Here is a 20,676-nt window from a genome sequence, read left to right on the forward strand (position 1 = left end):
CTCTGCCGGGCGGCCGGGTTCATTGTGTTTACGAGGCTTGCTGCAATGTGTGGAATCCGGGGAAGGCAAGCGCCGGGACCGGAGCCCGCGGGGAGCAGCCCGCGCCAGCCCGGGCCCGGGCCCCGGCCCCATGTGCACTAGTACGTTTAACCACCCAGAGCTGGGAGATTAAAAAAAAAAAAACGTGCGAATACCCTTTTCTGCCCCCCCAAATAAGCGTGGTAAGTCGCCCGCGGCTACCGCACTTAAGTTTCTCCTTGGGCTCCTAACGCAGTGGAAAGAAACGCGTAGGAAGTGAGCCTCCCGCGGCCGCGCTCACCCACGTGGACTCCCGCAGGGGGCCGCCCGAGACACACGGACCAAGACGGCGAGCGCGCCGCCGGCACCCGGCCTGGAGAGGGTGGTGGGGGTCTCGCTGAGGTAGTTCACCGGCTTTGCGCTGCGCAGACTCATCCTCCTCCTACTAGCCAGGGGCGACTGTGGCTCCCCCTCCACACCCACACACTCACACATTGCCCACGCCGCGTCTGCTTTGGCGTCCCTGCGTGGCACGGGCGCGAGTGGGGGCGCCCCTGACGGTCGCTCCCCACACACACACCTCAGGTGCAGCTCCCACGCTTGGCGCCTGGAGGACGCATTCCACGCCCGCGGCGGTGGCGACCTCACGCCCGCTCCCTGGGTCCCCGAGAGGCCAGGGTCGCCGCTGTGAGCTTGGCCCGGTGGGCGAGCGTTCGTGCGTGGGCCTCTTAGTCCCTCACTCCTGCCTTTTGCTTCGTCCTCAGGGGAAGGCTACCGGCCGGAAAGCGCCGCTTTGGCTGAGAGCGAAGTTTCAGAGACTCTTGTTTAAACTGGGGTGTTACATTCAAAAGAACTGCGGCAAGTTTTTGGTCGTGGGCCTCCTCATATTCGGGGCCTTCGCGGTGGGATTAAAGGCAGCTAATCTCGAGACCAACGTGGAGGAACTCTGGGTGGAAGGTAAGAGACCCCTGCGCGCCTGCTTGCGCCTGGCCGGGACCCCAGCCCTGCCCGTCGCCCCCACTGATGAAGATATTCGGCCTGCACGCACGCACCTAAGAGCCCCGCTGCGGCCGGCGAAAAGCCCCTGCCCGCGCCCGGGGGAGTTGTTTATTGTTTGCGCGCCTGGCGACCGGCCAGGCCCTCCCGACAAAGGCCGCGCTGTAATCGACTCGGCCCCGCTGGGCTCTGCTAGGTGAGGTGGGAGAGAGGGGCGCGGGCGCGCCGGCGGGGAGCGGCCGTAGGGTCTCCGCAGTGCGGCCTCGCCCCATCCCTGCCCCCACCCACACACACACCCCAACAGACCAGACCCCCACCTCCCCGCCCCCCACCCACCGCGAGGGAGAGAAAAGGGCTGGGGGCGAGGGGGAGGCGGGCCACCCCCTCTCTGGCTGTAGGGCTGCGCGCGCCCCCAGCGGCCGGGGCGGGCGGGAGGGGGTGGGGGCGGGCGCCGCGCGGGCCTGCGGAGGCGGCGGCGTGTGTGGTCCTGTTTTTGGATGGCTTTCAACTCCCGGGGAAAAAAACATTTGTCTCAAGGTACAAAAAAAAAAAAAAAAAAAGGAGGAGGGGAGGATGGGGGTGGGGGGAGAAGTTGAAAAGAAAAAGGATGAAGCACAGTGGAACTCGTGTTTGCAAAGTGGATTAATGTTTCCTGGCGGGTGGGGGCTGCTTCAGTGGAATGGGGGGCTAAAAAAATGTTTTCAAAAAGTGGATTTAGAGGGAGGGACAGTGCCAGTCTTTGCTCGTGCTGCCTGGATTTGGGGATTTCCTTTAAAATGCAATTGTATATTTAAAATAGGCGATATTTTTCCCAAAGACAGGCACATTGTATATCCTCCAGGTGATGTGCAATTTTAATGCACTTTTTTTCTTCTCCCCCGCCCCCGTTACTTGTTTTTTAATTATCCTGTGGAAAAATTAATAACAAAACTTGTATATTGGAGAATGTTTTAATCCCTGAGCACAACATTGAGCACCTCTTTGAAGGCATGAAGGAAATATTCTAGGATAGCTAACTGTTGCACTTCAAAACGGAACCAGCCGTTTTTATAAAAGCTACCAAAAAAAAAAAAAAAAAAACCCAATGGGGAAGCAGGAGTTACCTGTGCCCCAGCTTCAGTGATCCGCTGTGGAGGGCAGTGGGAAGCCGACTTTGGAGGGAGGATGAACTTGGCAGTGTTTTGCAAGCCTGCAGCAGAGCAGTTAGCTGAGAAGTGACGATTAAGATAATAGTCCAAATAATTAAGGCGGATGTAGAAAAAGTAGCCCTGTCGTTAATACAACGGTGTGTGATTTGGGTGTATTCCACAGGGTAATTCAGCTCTTCTGTGTCACTGGCAGATCAAAGAAATCATTAGTTGAACACCTATTAGGCCTCTAGCTACACATTTGGCCCAACACCTGGGGCATCGGTAGTGCCAGTCTGGACCCCCTAAGGGGCCCTGACCTGTGTGAGGCACTGTGTGCAGTACACGGGGGGAGCTCAGATGGGCAGGTAAGTTTCATGGAAGAGCAGAGGCGGCAAGCGGGGCTGATGTTCGGAAGCCAACTAGACTGTGGGGAGCTCCCATGAGGCTCCAGGGCAGAACCGTTGGCTTCCTGCCCCTTAGATCAGCAGGTAATTTGTGAAGCACCAATGCCCATCATCGGTCACTGATGGAAGATGTATTCCTGTGGCGTTGGGAGGGACTTTTCATTGTAGACCTCGCACAAGCGCTGTAACAGAGGCCATGATGTGTTCCTGTTTCCTGTGAGCTCTGGGAGGGAATCAGGGAGTTGGTTTTTCCCCCGTGCACCTGCTGGCTGAAGACATACCTGGGATGCAGACACACCGCTGGGCCTCCACTCTCCTGTTTCCAGTTCTGGCAGTTCCAGAATGGTTCACTAGTCCTTGGGCCAAATGCTGTTTCCTCAATACTGGTGCCATTTTTGTTGAGCGACTGGGGTGTATGAGGCACTGATATTTCAGCCGTTGCCACAACACTATAAAGTGACTGTTATCATCTTTTCTTTTGTTGGCGTGACTGTTGATGTTAACCCATCTTATGTATAATAACCGTCACCCCAGTTTTGCCAATGAAACACACTTGAGTTGCCTGGGCCTCCATGTCCACCTGGCCTCCTAATGACCCCCGGGAGTCCACCACACTGTTCAGTATCAAGTGGTGGGACCTGTGTAAGAGGCCTTGCTGGTGATTCAGTGTGGTCAGTCGGTGGAGTACCTTGTGCATGCGCTTTGGGGAGTGACTTTCCTGTTGTGCTAGACTTTCGTCAAGGTCAGCTCCCAGTTGAGGCTCCTTCAGCGCTCCTGTCTCTTGGCTAGCACCTTGTTCCTCTCTGCAGAGGGTGCTTCCTTAGATACAGGGCAGCTTCTCGATCATAAACTTGGGCCTGCACTGGGCAATTGGCTTTGCAGATACACAGAATAGAAGTAGCATATTTCCTCATTAACACTCAACCTAGAAAAGAATTAAAAATTTTTCTTTGAAAGGTAGATTATCATAAAGAGAGAAGGAAAGAGAAGAGAGAGAGAGAGAATCTTCCATCCACTGGTTCACTCCCCAAATGGCCACAACAGCTAGAGCTGAGCTGATCCAAAGCTGGGAGCCAGGAGCTTTTCCCAGGTCTCCCTGGTTGGGGTGCAGGGGCCGAAGGACTTGGGCCATCCTCTGCTGCCTTCCCAGGCTGTAAACAAAGAGCTGGAATGGGAAGTAAAGCAGCCAGGACTCAAACCGGCACTTCTATGGAATGCCAGCCAGCACATGCAGGCACAAGATTAGCTTGCTACAGCAAGGGTCAGCCCCTAAAAGACCGATTCGATACACAAAGTACTGAAGTGACACACATGGTTTCTCATGAACTGTTCTAAAGCGCTTGGTTTATGTATGTATCCAGTTGCCCTTGCATGTATGTGTGCATGTACACATATAAGCTTGTCATATGCATCCTTGAATCTGCCAGAACATTATCTTTTCAATACAGCCAGCAGAGCAAAGGGATCTACTTGAAGGTTTCTGTGTGGGATTTGCCTGTTGACCTGTTGGGGAAATGATGCTTTATACAGGTGGTTTTGAATACATGAGCCATATGTGCAGACAAGGCTACGCGCGGTAAGAATTCTTTATATGAAGAATATAAAAGGCGTGATGGTATGAGAGTCTTGATTGTGCTGTTTTAAAGGGCCATACTATGATTATATTTGAAGAGATTGTCATATCTGTATTAGATGCCATATTGGGTCTTGGGGTTATGATCCATGCAGAAGGAAGAAATGTGACAGGTCACTCATTTGGGAGTGATGAAAAACGTGTGTCATGCTCTGGTGGCCATCTGCTCTTACAAAGGGTGGCAGCAAGGTTGGGGAGAGGCTGTCGTTTACAAATAAATACCCTCGCTTGGCACTGCACACGGCTCCCAAGACATGGGGGCCCTCCACGCAACAGGCCCACGGGCTCCTCTCTCCCCCACGTGTGCACGCACGCACATGCACACCCATGCTCACAGAGAAGTGGCACCTGATGGGGATGCTGCCAGAGACTGCCTTCCTTGCTGGTGGGGTTCTTGAGAGGCAGACTTGCAGGGCCCCCCAGGGTTCCTCCTGCCAGGAGTTGATGGGATTCTCTCCTCCCCCAGGCCATCCGTGCCTTCTGGCTGTCACCCCTCCAGGGATCCTGCCCCCCCCCCTTTTTTTCTGCTAAAGCCTCACCTCTGTGTTCTGCAGTTCCCTCCCTTGCCTTGGTATCCACCTGCAATGTCCACAGGGCGCTCAGAGGTCTCTCTGAGCTGTTTCATTTTTGTCCAAAAGCTGGCTCACCCCTGGGCATACCTGTTCACGAAGGGTAACAACAACCTTGAAGTGCATCCCTATTGCCCACAGGAAGGAAGCAGGAAGCAAGTTACAACTTGGATCTTGCTCCAAAAGAACGAAAACAAGAAGCAACAGTAATAATAATATGTGTTCGGTGCTGCATATGCTCCCTAGTGCTTATTCGCTGCTCACCTGTTAGGTGGGATGACCCTCATGGTGGGAGCTGCCCTGGGCCCCACAGGATGCCAAATACATCTGGGCCTCTGCCAGCTGGGTACCAGGATCACCATCCTCAATGGATGACCGGAATGTTGTGATCAGGGCCGAGCGGTCCTGCCTGGTGGGGAGTTGGACTGGAGAGGACAAAGCTGTCAGGGTGACAGACTGCAGCCGGAGGGCTGCGCAGCCCCACTGTGACAGTGGAGTTGTGGTCGCCCGTGCCTTGCCATGAAGTCTCCATCTTCTTTAAGATAACCCTCCCATCCCAGATCCTCAGTGAAACCGTTCAGGTCGCCATGTTTTTTGTGCAAGGACTTTCAGCTTCCAATGTGCTGTTTCATAAAATATCCTTTGAAAGAGCAAATTTACACACACACACACACACAGAGAGAGACTATAAGGGGGACCAAAAAAGCTAGGGAAAACCAAAAAACACTTTCTGTTGGAGCACGAGGAAGGCCATAGAAGGGGGTAGCTGATTTCACAGAAAGACCCCATGGAACCTCAGCCATTGCAGACGGGGGTCTCTTCCTCCAAAACGTCTCCGGCCACACTGGACTCCATGGCTCCTTTCAGAGTCAGGGGGTGCCTTAGCTCTTGCGGGGAGGCCCTCTTGCTAGAGCAGAACCAGGAGGTGGGCAGTAGGGGGTTGGGGCATCCCAGCCCGGGGTGCTTGCTAACCAACAGAGTTGGTTTGGGGACCTTTCCCAAGGGGGTGCAAAGACAGCAGAAATACATCATCTCTCTACTATTTGGGCCCCTATTTTTTTTTCTTTTTTTTTTTAATGGAAGAATATGTTTATTTAGATAGATAGTAATTAGATTCCAGCCATGGCCACACACAGAGATGGCAGCCCTGGTGATATTTGGATTTGGAGATGTAAAAAGCCAGGCGTGATGGCTCATGGGCAGCTACGGAGCCTAGGGGTGCTCAGGGCACCCCACCTTGCCTGCGGGGAGGGGGTGAAGGTTGCCGGACCTCCCCACTGCCCGCCACTCCTGCCTGGCCAGGTTAGGCCGCGGGGTTTTTCCAAGATGCACACACCACTCGGAGGTTCCAGCGGATGACAACTTCCAGATGTATGCGCCGGCCTGATCCGTTTGTTTAGATTCCGCGCCACAGCTGATGCCGAGATTAATGTTGGCTGGAGGAGCGATGGGAGATTTGTCTGGTTTCCACAATGCCATGTTTATATTTCGTTGGGAGTTCTCCTTCAAAGCTGACCTGCCCGTGACCCCCCAGGGGCCCTTGTCCACTCTGGGTGAGCTGGAACTTGTTCCCTCTCCCCTGCTCCCCTCATATTGGGGTGAGGCGGGATAGGTATGTGTGTTTGTGGGGGTGATGATCACCCATTTCACTTGCCCAGCCATCTGTCCAGTTGGGGCAGCTGAGAATACTTGGTTTCGTACAGGGATTTAAGCATGAAAAGTTTACTGGGCTTTCAAGACAAAATGTGGGAATATTTTAAAAGTTATTTTGCAAAGGGGGACCAAATTGAATAGAGGCCATTTTGCCTGAATATAGTGTTTTAACTCCTGGCATTCTTTGGCTGGTGGGGTGGGAGGGCAGGCAGAAAAAGTTGAAGGCACTGCCCCAGGTTAGGTATCCCTGAGGGACCACCCTGACATTGTATCACTCAGACCATGACTTCCCTAGGTTCTGCCTGGCTTCCAGCACCTTCTCCCTTCTGGCCAGTCTCCTTCTAGCCACCCACCCCCAAAGCCACCCAAGTGACTTCCTCCCACATGGCTCTCTGGAGATACATGAGTGTATCTGAAGTGGCCCGAGGCATGGGTTCACACACAGCTGTGGGCAGGTCTGGGTGCAGAGCTGCCGTTGTCATCTTAGGGTTCTCCTCTTGGTCGAGGTGCTTGTAAGAGCACACTCTACACGGCGCTCTTGTGAACAGATGTAATTCCCCACATGCTAGAATAGGGCGTGGCTCTGCAGAGTCCATGGACATGGTTGCAGTCCATACCAAGGTGATCCAGGAACACTAGATAGAACCCAAGTATGTTCGCACGGGTGTGTCCGGCATTACTCCCCACCACCACCACTACCACCATTGCATCCCAGTAGAACTACCCGCTGCCCAAGCCAGTGGCAACATGGAACCTAGCTAGAGATACAAGAGAATGGTTCTCCTTATCTACATTTTGGCAGGCACCATGGCCTTGGGTTGTTCCTCCTCCATAGAGGTCTTGGTGGACATTTCAGGGAGCCAGGGAGAGCTCTTCTCTGTTGGTCTGGAAGTTCAGCAGGAAGCTCCTGGAAATGAGAGTCCACAGATAGAACGAGGCTCATTGCGTATCCATACTTCCTTTCGCTCACTGTTTACTGCCAGTTTCTGAAGGGGCAGGTACCTTACTAGATTTTTTTTTCCGCTGTTAAATGGGAGTTGGGGGGGATCATTTCCACCTACTGTTTGAGAAGCTGTTGCGTGTTAGGGAGACTCACAGTCGAGTACTTACTCACAGATGCCACATTTGGGGTTGAGAGAGAAACGTAGCATGTACCCACTCTACACTGGGGTCATGTCATCCCAGTAGATGTCAGGGGAGACCAGTGTGAAGCAGGTCCCCTCCCAATCCTGCGAGCTTTGTTTGCTACGGTGAATGAAAAGAAGCTGCAGGCGACCACAGAGCCCATTTAGCAGCCAAGATAGTTCTCTGTTACTGATGCGGCACGCACTGCAAAGGGAACTGCAAACAGGCTTTGTTAAGTGCAATGTGCGAGATTTTTTTTCCCCCTTAAATCATTGCTTAAGGGCTTCTGGCCCCTCGCTTGGGAAGCCTGCCCAAAAATGCCAGATGTATTACACAGTCAAGTATTGCAATGTAAACACTGCTCTGTGCCACGAGGCAGGGTGGTCCACCTATTTCAGAAGAGCAGGAGTTTGAGAGGGGTAAGTCCTGGGCCACAGAGTCATCGGATCCCGTCACGTTCTGGTCTGGGTAGAACCCCATACCTCCAATTAATGAGCACTTTAGCAATGGCTTGAACTGGGATGCTAGGGGAGGCAGGATAGGGGTTCTATTGGATCCTGGGGTCAGCGGGTGGAGAGCAGAGAGGAAGAGGCTCCTGTGGGTCTAGCAGCAATTTCAAGTCCTTTTCATTTGAAAGGTGAGGAGATGTCAGGCCAGCTTCCGGCACACCTTCCTGCTGGCCCAGTGTGTCCTCCTGTGCTTTGGTTTTTGGCTTTTTTTTTTTTTTTAACCGAAGTTGAGTGGTAGGCAGGGGTTGGATTGCCCAAGAAAACTATGGAACAAATGACCTTGCAGTTGGCTTTGGTTGGCTCATGGTATTCTCTAGGGGTGGTGAGGGAGGCACTGGGCACCTGTGGCCACGCCTCAGGGAGGTGTGCTCTTGGAGAGCAGTGGACTCCTGAAGCAAGCTGGAATGCCCAGGTGTCATCCAACCAACCCCAGAGCCTGAGAACCAAGCAGGTGTTTGGTGTGCTTTGGTATTTTTGGGGAGGGGATTGCTTGTGTTTTCAAACCCAAAGGAACCTATGTTGTGGATCAGGAGGAAACAGAATCTCATTTTGACCTTGATTCTCTACAACCTAAGAAAGTCACTTCTGGGGTGATCCAAGACAACTGCTTGAAGAAACAGCTGATCTTAGAAACGGGAGTTTGGAGGTTCGGGCCAACCCCTTTCCTCCCTCCACTACGCCTTTTCTTTTTTCCCCAAACCCCACTTCCCTTTCCGCCTTTAATGGGAAATCAGAAACCTTCACAAAATAGATTTGAACGCCCTGCTGCCTCTTGTTTAAATAGAGGCTTTCCAAGAGAGAATATAACTGTAATTTTTTTCTAGCTGCCTAAGAAATGATTTTCTCCCTTCTAGCCCACCCCTCAGCCTCCAGCCCATGAGACCCACATGTGGTGTACTGAGCGGTTAAAAAAAATGATAAATATCACATCATCCATTTAGTGTACCCATGATCCAGGAAGGGAAAATGCATGTGTTTAATACCTTGCTTAATTGCAAACAAAGCTAGCAATTTGAGAGAATTGGGATTAGGGCTAACTATCTATTAACTGCTCTTTCTGGAGATTTGGGGAATAGGATGACCCTTTTTTTCCTTCTTCTTCTTCTTCTTCTTCTTTTTTAACAGGCTACAGTTTCACATGGCTCCCAAAAAGAAATCTCTCTCTCTTTTTGTTTCCCACACCAATTGATTTATCATTTTGCTTGCAAGCAGTTCCAGAATGTTAGGGCAAGAACACACTCACTTTTTTCTCGTAACTTTTTTGTTGCGGACCGAAACCAGTTGACTTGAATAAATTTTTCTGAGGCCTGAATGTAGCCAGCAACGTGGAAAAGTCTTGCTATTCAGGGCCGTCTGAATGTACATTTCAACCACACAGTAAGCTGCATTGGTAGGCACTGGACTGCTAAATACAACCATTTTTCGCAGCGGCGAGTTAGACAGATGATTAACATAATTAGCACGGAGCCGCTATACATATGGTAATGCTGAGTGTGTAAATGCCAGCTGCGGTGTAAAATTTATGTCAGGGGTCGGCAGGGCTGTGCGAAACTATTGTGTTCCAGCTGCAGGTCAGAGCCGGCACAGCTCACCTCCCTTTCTCTTGTGGCTGAATACGCCAAACAGAAGAGAAAGACAGAAATATAACAGATACGGACGGCTTTGAGGGAACAGCCAGAGCTGTGCAAGCGAGGTTGCACAGGAACGCGCACGCGCATACACACACACACACACAATCGCATGCGCTCACTCACTCACACTTACAGGAGATCTCGTTCCTTTCTCCGTAAACTGTTTCCTTACTGTAGGACCTGGCACCTGGGCAGGGGCTAGGGGAACTCCTGCTGGCATAAATTTCAGACTCAGAGTGTCCCCAGAGTTAGCAAATTTTTGCCTTCCCTTCCTGGGCCCTGGCCCCTCCACTCTCCTCCCTGGATCGCTTCTCCTTCATGTTCAACCATGGTAATCTCTTCCCCACCTACTCCACTGGCTTTTTGGAAAAGGGTTAGCAGATGTAGTGGGAGCCTTACTTACAAGGGCACTAACTACCCTGTCCTCCCCAACTCCCAGTGTACCCCCAAATATCTGTCAAACAAGAGGAAGCATCTCCCAGGCTTCCTGTTTGCAAAGGAGTCTTCAATGGCTCTTGCACCTTTAGAGGCATGATGGCGAGTTTGTGGCTATGCCAAGGTCAGACGTTTGGCACTGTGAGCAGTTTTTTCCACCGCCACCACCACCACTGCCACCACCACCCGTGGCTCAGCCTTAGCGCCCTCCCCTCTCTGTTTTCGGGGCTGGGGCTTCTACGAAGTGATGATGTTGACAGAATACAGTTCACACCACTGCCGACTTCCTCGTTGCACCAGGGGGTCCTTATGCCCTGGCCCCCTAATCCAGCTAATCCTCATGGCAACAAAATCATGCAAGTGCCCCTGGTGTCATTGTGGCTGTTGCATCTCCCTGCACGTACTGGATGCAGAGGAGGAAGCGGCAGTGTGGGAGAGAACCAAGGCCAGCATGGTGGTGTTCCGGCCCAGGCCGGGGGAACCTGTGTGCACGCAAGGTGGCGTCTGTAGTGCCTTCTCCGCGGCCCCCCACCCCCACCTCCTGGGCAAGCTGCTCCAATGGGAGCCCCCCCCCAGCCGGAGAGCTGAGAGGTGATGTCAGCCCACAGAAGCGGGGAGCAGGCACTGGGGTTAATGTTATGCATCAGGGCTGGGAGGGAGGGAGGGCCAGCCAGCCAGCCCAGCCAACATTGGGGTTTTGTTGTTGTTGGGTTGCTTTCTGCTTTTATTTTGGTTTTTTCGGTGAATTTTTTTTCCCACCATGAAGGCATTAAAATGTCTCCACCAAGGACTTGTACAACCGGGCAAAAATTCTCTCTCTCTCTCTCTCCTTCTTTCTCCCTCTCTCTGCCTTGGATTATGCATGCTCTGCTGCATGCTGGCTGTCACACCCTCTGGCCTGCCCGGCCTGGGGTTTGCATCTGCTTACAGCCCACCAGTGTCCAGGAAAGAGGCAAGATGTCCCCAGGTCTGCCTGCCCTGTCCCCTACTTGCCACTGCAGCAGGTAACCCCTCTTGCTGATGGATACAGTGTCAGCCTAGGAACAGTCTCCGCAGCTGCACACAGCAGCTAGGTCTAGGGCAAACACAGGATTGGGCTGACCTGATCGTGCCCTGTGCCCAACAGGGCTAGCGGGCTGATCTCGGGCACAGGCCACATCAACTCAGCCAGCTGCTTTTGGCAGGCCAGAAGCTGTGCCAGGGACATCCATGCCCATATGCCCACGCATGCCACCCATGCTGCCTACCTGTGTTTGGCCAGGCGAGCATTCCCCTGGGTGACCCCAGGACAGCACCCCTCTTGAGTTTGGGTTGTACTCATCCTCCCAAGTGCCTTCCATTCACAAGGGCAGATTTTTCTTTGGGCTATCTGCTTCTAGCACTTTCCCATGGCAACACCCAAAGGCACAACCCTCCCCCCCTCCCCCCAGAGAAGACCAGAAAGCTTAAGCAGCCTTTTGGGAAATAAATAAAAGAGGTGGGTGGAAGAGCAGCTAAAAACTTCGCTGCAACCCGGCGGTTTTCAAGCCAGTCGCCCAGATGACTGGGTCTTCAATTTTTTTCTTCTCTCCCATTTGGGAAAGGAGCTGGTGCGAATAATTCTGCAGCGACCCCCTTTGAGGGACTCGTACTTTTTCCACCCTCACAATAAGGAATGGCAACAGTGAAAGAAGGACCTGGAGCAAGGAAGGGGCTGTTAGATAATCCATGGGATTAATCAAACGCAAATGCTACGCTTGCATATACACAGACCCCATTTTCCTAATTGGACTCTGAGTGGGTACTTTTCAGGCTGAAAGGGCCGTTTGTTTTGACTGATTGACTTTTGGAGGCTTCGGGGGGGAATTAATATCTTGTACAGATGACTGCCTGTTCCCAAGGCTCTGTATGGAGACTGTTCATTCATTCATTCATTCCGTCAGTTTCCCAGCACAACGTCTGCGTGTGTGCCATGCGCCTCACGGGGAGGTGAGTGGACGGGGCATCTTGTGGCAGTGGGCCGTGAGGTCCTCTTTGCATGGATCACAGTTGGCTGTATAGCAAGGTTTCTGTGAGCACTGCAGATGTCCTGTGTGTGAAAGAGGATACTGAGGAAGGATCAGGTGTGGGGGGTGCCTGAGTGAGCACCTCGACTGGACTGGACAGTGGGCTCCAGGAAAAGACGTCTGGGTTTCTCACCTCTGCTGCGCTGGGAAACCACCACAGTGGGTTTGACTTGGCAGGGGAGAGGCCCCGACTGAGCTGCGTGAAGTCCCAGCTCTGTGTGTACTCTGGGCGGGCATTGGTTGAAGCCTCGAATTTCTGAAGACTGGAGCTTGACGGCTGCTCTGTGGGTACCCTCATCTGCGGAGCCACCCATTGCAACCCTGTTGGGAAAAAAAAATAATCTGTCCTTCTCAATCCCAGCTCTGTGCCCTGTAACACACTTCTGTGCATTCTGGAAGGTCTGGCTGAGAGCTTAACATCATCTGACTCATGGGATTTGGCACTCCAAAGCATTGAGGCTGGCAGGGGCTGAATGGACCCAGGGTTAGAGGGTCAGTTCTGCCTGCTAGGGAGTTATGTGCCCTTGAACAAGCAACCCAAGCTCTGCCACCTGCATTTTCTCCCCTGTAAGGCAAGGGCAGTGGAGCACGCTCTGTAGTCAGTGAATGTATGATTCAATTAGTGAGTGAATGAATGGTCACCTGCTCAGCTTCTACGTAAGGATCTGGGCCAGTTTTTTGTTTTTAATTATTTTTATTATTAGTTATTTGAAAGAGTCACAGAGAGAGAGACACAGAGAGAGATCTTCCATCTTCTGGTTCACTCCCCCAAGTACTCCCAGTGGCCAGGACTGTGAGCCAGGCCAAAGCCAGGTTCTCTCTTGTGGGTTTCCAGGGCTCAAGTCCACGGGCCCTCCTTGACTGCTTTCCCAGGTGCATAAACAAGGAGCTGGATGGGAAGTGGAGCGCTGGGAGAGGAACCAGCATTTGGGATGCTGGCATCACAAGCTGTGGCCTTGCCTGCTGTGCCACCACACCGGCCCCTGGAAAGTTTCCCACCCGTTGTCAATGAACCCTCCTCCCACCCTATGAGGATGCAGCATTTTTACAGAAAAAGGTGCCAAGGCTTAACTGGGATGGGGATCTGTCCCAAATCTCTGTGCCTCAAGTGGAGGTATTGGGAACCTTGGTTCGCTCTCCGACTGGGCTATCCCCACCTTATTTCTGAGTAAGTCAATAATGTGAGCTAAAAGCTTTTGCATGCAAAAGACCCAGCAGATATAAAAGGCTCATTTGTATCCCAGAATCCTTAGATACTATTTGAGTCTAGTTCCAAGAGATTGGTTATTGTATTGTTACAGTTGTTGCTTTTGAGGGGGAGAGCAGTAAAAAGGGAAGACTATCCAAAGGCATCAGGATGTAGTGCAAGGGAAGACACTGTGGCACTGCACATTAAGCCGCTGCTTGGAATGCGCACATCCGCTATCCAAGGGCCCATTCAAGTGTGTAGGCTCCAGCCACCCACTTTGGAGACCCAGACAGAATGGTGTGAGCTCCCGGCAGGCACTGGGAGAGAGAACCAAGAGCAGGACACAGTCCCCCCTTCTCTCAGCCTGTTTCCACTAGACATCAATACATAGTTCTTCAAAGGATTTGATGCAGGTACACCTATTATTATTTCTGCATTGAGCTTGGATTTCATTCTAATTCCTCCCTCACAGCTTTTTCTATTTCCTTTTTCTTTCTTTTTGGTCCATGTTTGTGGGGGAAGGGAGTCCAGAAAGTCCATGGGCATACATCGAGTGTTGGAAAACATCAAGAATTTCAAGGATTTCGCACCATAACAAACCGTTTGGTCCCATTTTCCTGGGACTTTGTAAAGTATCCTTGAGATAGCCTCAGTGGAAAGAATTTAAAAAAAAAAGAAAAAAAATTTTTTTGCAGCCCACAACTGTGACTTTAGTAACAAGAGGGGTTCCGTGGGACTAGTCCTGGGCACAGAGTTCGTACCATGTGGATGATGGGGTTGATGGCAGGGTGATGGCCAGCTCTGGGCTGTTGTTGAGCTATGATTTGGCATAGGCACCTGCCACAGTAGCAAAAGTCAAGGAGAATCCATCAATTGGATGTGTGCACAGGGGTTCCTATTTCTTGTAGCTTCGAGTGGATGCTGATGTAAGGCCCTATGCTTGTTGGACAGTCCATGACACAGGTATACCCGAGAAGGAGCTAAGTGCAGCCAGGCAAGGACGGGAGTGACATCATTGAGGTCTGCAGACTGAGCCACTCTTGTCATTTCCCTTTCCCTGCCTGCAGTGAGTGGTGCTCCATTCCCAACTCTGCCCATCTAGCCAGCGTGGCCTCACCATCCTTATGTCCTTCTTGGCACTTGTCAAGCCATGAAGTGAGCTCAGGGGCTGGCTTGCGTTGGCAGCACCCTGCTCTCAGACAGCAGCCGTGGTGTGAAGTTGTCAGAGGCGGATGCTCGTTGGGGAAGCAGGCCGTCCTAGAAAGTCTAGACACACAGAGTGCGTGATGTGCACACAGTCCAGTCACTTTGCAGAAAGTTTCACATTGGGTTAAATGCAGCGCGAACCGTTCGGTACAACAGTAGTCGCAAGTGGGATAGGGTATAGGTGGTTGAGAAAACGTCCAGCTTGTTTTCAAGGGGTCTCCAGCCTAGCTGCGTGGCCAGCTGGTTGTCACAGCGGTTCCTGTTCTTGTGTTTTAAAGATTTAATTTGTATTGGAAAGATTAAGTTACCTGAGAGAGGAAGAGATGCCTGGGCATCTGCTAGGGTAGCAAAAGTTGAGGTGAATCCATAAAATTGCTCTGTAGATAGAGAGATCTTCATCCTCCAATGTCCATAATGGAGCTCAGTTGATCAGGAGCCAAGAGCTGCTTCCAGATATCTCACATGGGAGCGAGGTCCGAAGGCTTTGGAGTCATTGCCTGCTGCATTCCCGGGCATAGGCAGGGAGCTGGATAGGAAGTGGAGCAGCCAGTGTTCTGTACACACAACACTTAGGTTTGATTACTAGGGAAAAGACAGGGACACATAAGCCTTGGTTAAGATGACACGTTCCTTTCCAGTACATTTCTGGAAGCATCTCAGAAGGTGACACTGGGGATTCCCCGAGGTTCCGGTGTATTCTTTGGGGAAAAAGCAGCCTTTCTGAGAAAATCTGTTCTGAGGTTGGGTCAGAAGGGTACAGAGCAGAGTTCTTCCCCCAGCATGGGTTGGCTTTCTGGCTGTTGCTTTGTCACTTCATGAGTCATGTGGTTACAGGCAGCCAGCTGGGGCTGGGGGGTTGTAAGTGGTCCCTGCTGGAGTCAGTGCCCTTCCCAGCCCACCACCTTCCACAAAATAGCTCTTGGGGGGAAAAGAGAGTGTGAAGTTATTATGCTGTTAGTTTAGTTGTGCCTCCTGGCTTCTTCTTCTTTTTAAAATTTATCTTACTTAAAATGATGCATCCTTTTTTTTATTGTAATAGTCAACATTGTACCTATTGGAAAGATAGGGAGAGAAAAGAAAGTTTTCATCTGCTGGTTCACTCCCCCAAGATGTCTTCAGCAGCCAGGGCTGGGCCAGGAGCCAGGAACTCAACCCAGGTTTTCCATGTGGTTGGTAGGAACCCCGGGAGTCAGGATAGGAAGCAGAGGCTGGCTCTCTGTCTCTAAGGGTACCCTTCCTGCCATGCCAAATGCCCACTGTCCGTGTGCTGTTTAGTACCTGTGTACAGGGTGCGTTGGTCAGCTAGGGTGGCTGACATAGCCATCGTTGTACACATTCATCCACTCTGGTTGGGAAGACTCCAAATCACCCCCCACTAGTCCTTTGGGGCTACAGTATTTGTTGATGCCTTGCACAGCTACCCTTCTGTGCCATCAAGCCTGGAGATGTCCTATCCCTGACTGCCCCTCCCCAGTCCACCTGCACCTGTTAGAGCCAGCCTCTCACCAGCCCCATCTCCCCACCAGGCCACATCCCTTCCAGCCTCAGCTCACCACCCCTCTACTCTGTGCCTCTAGGAGAACAACGTCTTGCTTGGCACATATACAAGCAAGGACTTCAAAAAGTTGGTGGCAAAATGAAGTTAAAAGATCAGTTTGGGCAGCAAAAGAATTTTGACATCTGTGCGTCGTTTCTCATGAAAGGGTACCTGGGAAAGTGCCTGTTGGAAAAAACACTATGCATAGATTTTTTTTAATTTGCATCAAAGCTCATCTTTTAATGCCGTTTTTCCATGAACTGCTTGAAGGAGCTTCCCTGGGGTGTTAGTGAATCTCAGAGTTTGAAGTCACCTGAAGTTTCTAAGGTGCAGCAAGGGGACTAGCAGGCCACCTTGGGTGCAGACGGAGGCAGGCAGAGGCAGGGTCTGGCCAAAGGCTGGGGCCAGCTCCCTGGTGACCTGTTCCATGCAGCTTTTCGAAGTAACCTCTGGACTACTAATTGGCTTTTTAGCCTCAGAGTCTCTCTCTGGCTTTGGAGCCTGCGGGACTGAGTTAAATTCAGCTCATTAGGTAAATTGGCTGCCAAGTCCTTTTCGTAGAACAGCTATTCCTGCCAAAATGAAGCAGTGCCTGCCCTCAGGCGGCTTGGGAGAGGCCCGTGGGGAAGGCCCAGCCCTCTCCATCTTCAGGTGGTCCTCCAGCCAGTTTTGCCCATGACTTTTCTCCAAACCTCAAATGGATGACAAGACTGTCCTGATGCCCCGCCATGACACTTGACCATGTTTTCTGCCATCCTAACTCCCCCCCCAACCATCACCACTATCAGAAATCTTACTGTTCTAAATAAACCCCACTGGTGCCAGCCTCCCTCCTGTGTGTGTGTGTGTCCTGTGGTCCCCCCCAACACCTCGCAGAGCCCCAGCATGGCTCTGGCCTATCTGGGAACCTATAGAGAGGGTCCCACCAGTCGGTGAGTCTGTGCTGGTTTTCCTAATGAGGGCATGCTTTGCTTTGTAGCCTGCCCCCTTGTTTATAAAATATGCCAAGGGAGCTAAACACCCTGCTGTTCCCAGTACTTATTTACTTGCCCAAACCAAATGTTTACGTCCTTGAATACTAAACTTGAGGAAAAAGGATTCCTCTGCGTGGGAAAGCTACGAGCGCTGAGTGGTTTCTAAGCTGTCGCTTGAGGCCAGCTTTTCAGAAAATGCTCCGTTTACCCCTGTGACTTCAGGACTGAAGATGGGGCAAGGGGACTCTAGCTTCTTCCTTCTGGAACTGTCTTGCTGGGCTACTGCCCAGTTGCAGGTACACCATTGTAAGCCTAGCTTGGTACAAAGGAAAAAAAGGGGGGGACTGTAACCTGGACCCCAGAAATTGGCAAAGGGGAGAGACAAAGGCAGCCTGCTTGGCTTGAGCCCTTTTTATTGATGCCCAATATGCCTGGCTTTGCCAGGCTGGTGCTGCATGGAGCTTCCCACAGCAGATGTAGAACCCATAGGTGATTCAACCTGTATGTTTTCTGGACATTGACCAGGTGAGTGTTCTAGAACCAGATTCTGAGGGTTTCATTCATTTGGTTTCTCTCCAGTTGGGGTGAGAGTGTTTCTCTGTGCGTGTTACTGGAATGACTTTTTTTGTTGTTAATCTTCTGGCAAGCCCATGTTCAACACACTGGCCACCTCTCCTTGTTTTTTTTTCCACAGCGGAGAAACATTTCCTTGTTCCCTTTGCCACATTACTTAGAGGAGAGTGTAAATTGAAGCCATTTATCCTGCAGGGTGCCGCAGGAGCACACTGTTTATACAAGCGAAAGAAATTGTTACGGGGTGACTGGGTCTGGGCTGCAGGAAGAAGTGACTCAATGTCCCATACCGCCTTTGCCTGCTGCGTGGTGGGTCTGTTAGGTCCCTGGCCACGCGTGCCCTTGGTTTGGGGGTGTGGCGGCCAGTGAACCCAGTGGTAGGCTTACTGAGTCTTTGCCTCTCATCCAAGCAGAGCTAGCTGTTAAGGAAGTGAGAGCTTCACTGCTCAGGCATTAGACTTCATTGATTGCGTAATCCCGTCTTGGGGCAGGAGGCAGCAGAATGGGACTCGGTGGGGTGACTTCGCCCTTCTCATTGCCATTCGTCCATGTTTGTCAGTTGGTGGCCGAGTAAGTCGTGAATTAAATTATACCCGCCAGAAGATTGGGGAAGAGGCCATGTTCAACCCTCAACTCATGATCCAGACGCCGAAAGAAGAAGGTGCTGATGTCCTGACCACAGAAGCGCTCCTTCAACACCTGGACTCGGCGCTGCAGGCCAGCCGAGTCCACGTGTACATGTACAACAGGTAAGGCCTCAGGGGAACCTGCCTTGGCTTCTGTAAATAAGGTTGCATCAAGAGTATCGGCTCACAGTTTTCTAATGGAATCTTTTTTTAAGTCTTGATTTGGCACTAGAGTTTGGTATGTTGTGACAGCTTGAGTGGCCCTTATCCAAATGCAGGTTGCAGATTTTGATAAATGTGAGAATATTCGTATGGATTCAGTGAGGTATCATGGGGATGGGACTCAAGTCAAAACACCAAATTCACTTAACATTTCATAGACCCTTGTGCATGGAGTTTTACATAATGGCTTCAGTTTGTGTTTGAAGCAAAGTATGGTGTGGAATTTGCTCTGCGCTTCATGGGTGTGCTAAAAAAAAAAAAAAAAAGACCTGTTTAGATTCCACATCTTTCCATCGAGGGTGTTGAGCCTGCAACCACCCAGACCAAAAGAATAGAATCTGGACCTGCTTGTGTAACTCAGCACAAGGCGGGCTGTGAGATATTCCATTGCTGGGAGTGAGATATGTAAGGAGCTCATTTTTTGCCAAGTTGCCCTCAAGGTCTCACTGTCAGGAAAACAGCTACCCAGCACATGGCTACAAAATGTGACCCTGGAAGGTGGCTTACCAACACACATGCTCGTTTTGTGGCTCTCCCTCCCTGCTCTGAGAGGGCTCCTCGCTTGGTGCTCCCAGGGGAGGGATGTGGATCTCTACAGCAAAGTCATGGGCCAACCAAAAAGTTTAAGCAAAAACACAAGATTGAACCCATCGTCTTCTAATGATTTGATCTGAATGATGAGCAGATATGAAGTTCAGGTACGTGGAACCAGGCCTCAACTCATCCCTAGCGTACCAAGGCCACTGCTTTTGCCCTTGTGCCGCCACACTGTTCTTAGGAAAGCATTGATAGGTCACATGGCGAGCCTGCTCGAATGGGCCAGCCTGTGTTGATGCTGAGTGGAAGTGTGAAGTTACACAAACCTGAGTGGATGGAGGGGTGTCCAGTGTGGGGGGAGGGCAACACAGACAAGTACGCTCATCCCACTGTGGGTACTCCATAACTCCTGGGCAGAGGCAGCCTAACAGGTATCCTCTAGAGCAAGAAGGAAGAATCAGGAAAGGCTTAGCAGCAGAGCAGGTTCCCGGGAGAGAGCAGAGTACTGAGGCAGGTGGGCAGGTTCTGGGGAGAGGGCTTGGACAAAGACGATGTCCTACCGCACCCCCACCTTAGGAAGCCAATGAAGCAGAACAGTCTGGAAGGAGTTTTTTTGGTTTGGTTTGATTTGGTTTTTCCCTTTGTCTGGGGTTTCTCATCCCCACCCTCTTCCCAATTTCTTCTTTTCCCCAGTTCTGGCCCTGATGCCTTTGGAAAGGCATATAGGGCACTGTGAACGATAAGACGCCTTCCCCCCCCCCCCCAGCCCCACTACTTTTTCTGTTCTTTAAATCATACATTGCTGTGTGTTTCCATGATTCAAGGAACGGACGAGTTGATCCAATGGGAACTGGATCAGGCTGGCAAATGTTGTTTATCTGTGTGATTTGGAGCAAGGGAGAGTTGGTTTTGAACGCTACCAGTAAGAGAGCCCGTTATCTGCCAAGAAAGCAACCAGAAATGTTTGCCCACCTGAAACTATATCCTTGACGTTGTACAGCTCCCTGATTTAGCCCTCCCCCCGCCCACAAACTCATTGGAATTTGTGATCATGTAACTGGCCTGCCCTGGAGTTGTTTAATGTATGTAGTAAAGCAGCTGAATGGTGTAAACAAGATTATTGGGAGAACACTTAAAGAAACAAGACTTTTCAAGTACTTTGGTAGCATTCATTTACATAAACACCCTACATGTTAATTGCAATCGAGTATTATCTATTCATTAAAGCAAGCCCGCCCCACTCCCCCACTTGGCAAAAGCCCCGCTCGTTTTGACAGAGGCTTACAAGCCATCGAAATGGCAGCTCTTTCTCGCACATAGGCGATTCTGCACCAAATTTCTGTCCCCCCACCGGCGCCTCTGCTCTTTGTTTCAACAGGCAGTGGAAACTGGAACATCTGTGTTACAAATCAGGAGAACTTATCACAGAGACGGGTTACATGGATCAGGTATGATCTGGCTTGCACAAGTTGCTCAGCTTTTCAAAAGCACACGCGTGCACCCACACACACTCGCGCGTGCAGTCTGTCCGCCTCACGCATGGTCCCATTCTCTCTCACAGATCATAGAATACCTTTACCCATGCCTCATTATCACACCGTTGGATTGCTTCTGGGAAGGTGCGAAGCTCCAGTCCGGGACAGCATACCTCCTGTAAGTATGCA

The 20,676-nt window shown here is 51.3% G+C and overlaps 1 protein-coding gene across 2 annotated transcripts in view; it reads left to right on the top strand.

Annotated features, from left to right (window-relative positions):
• The window catches only part of PTCH1 (patched 1), a 57,481-nt gene that overhangs the window by 9,373 nt on the left and 27,432 nt on the right, over nt 1–20,676 (top strand). For both annotated transcript variants that reach the window (XM_058657336.1, XM_004591810.2), the window contains exons 2-5: nt 783–975; nt 18,187–18,376; nt 20,391–20,460; nt 20,574–20,665. In XM_058657336.1, coding sequence (XP_058513319.1) covers nt 783–975; nt 18,187–18,376; nt 20,391–20,460; nt 20,574–20,665 — 545 coding nt within the window. The remainder of the gene's footprint in view (nt 1–782; nt 976–18,186; nt 18,377–20,390; nt 20,461–20,573; nt 20,666–20,676) is intronic.

The sequence above is a fragment of the Ochotona princeps genome, chromosome 31 (assembly GCF_030435755.1).
Source record: "Ochotona princeps isolate mOchPri1 chromosome 31, mOchPri1.hap1, whole genome shotgun sequence".
NCBI lineage: Eukaryota > Metazoa > Chordata > Mammalia > Lagomorpha > Ochotonidae > Ochotona > Ochotona princeps.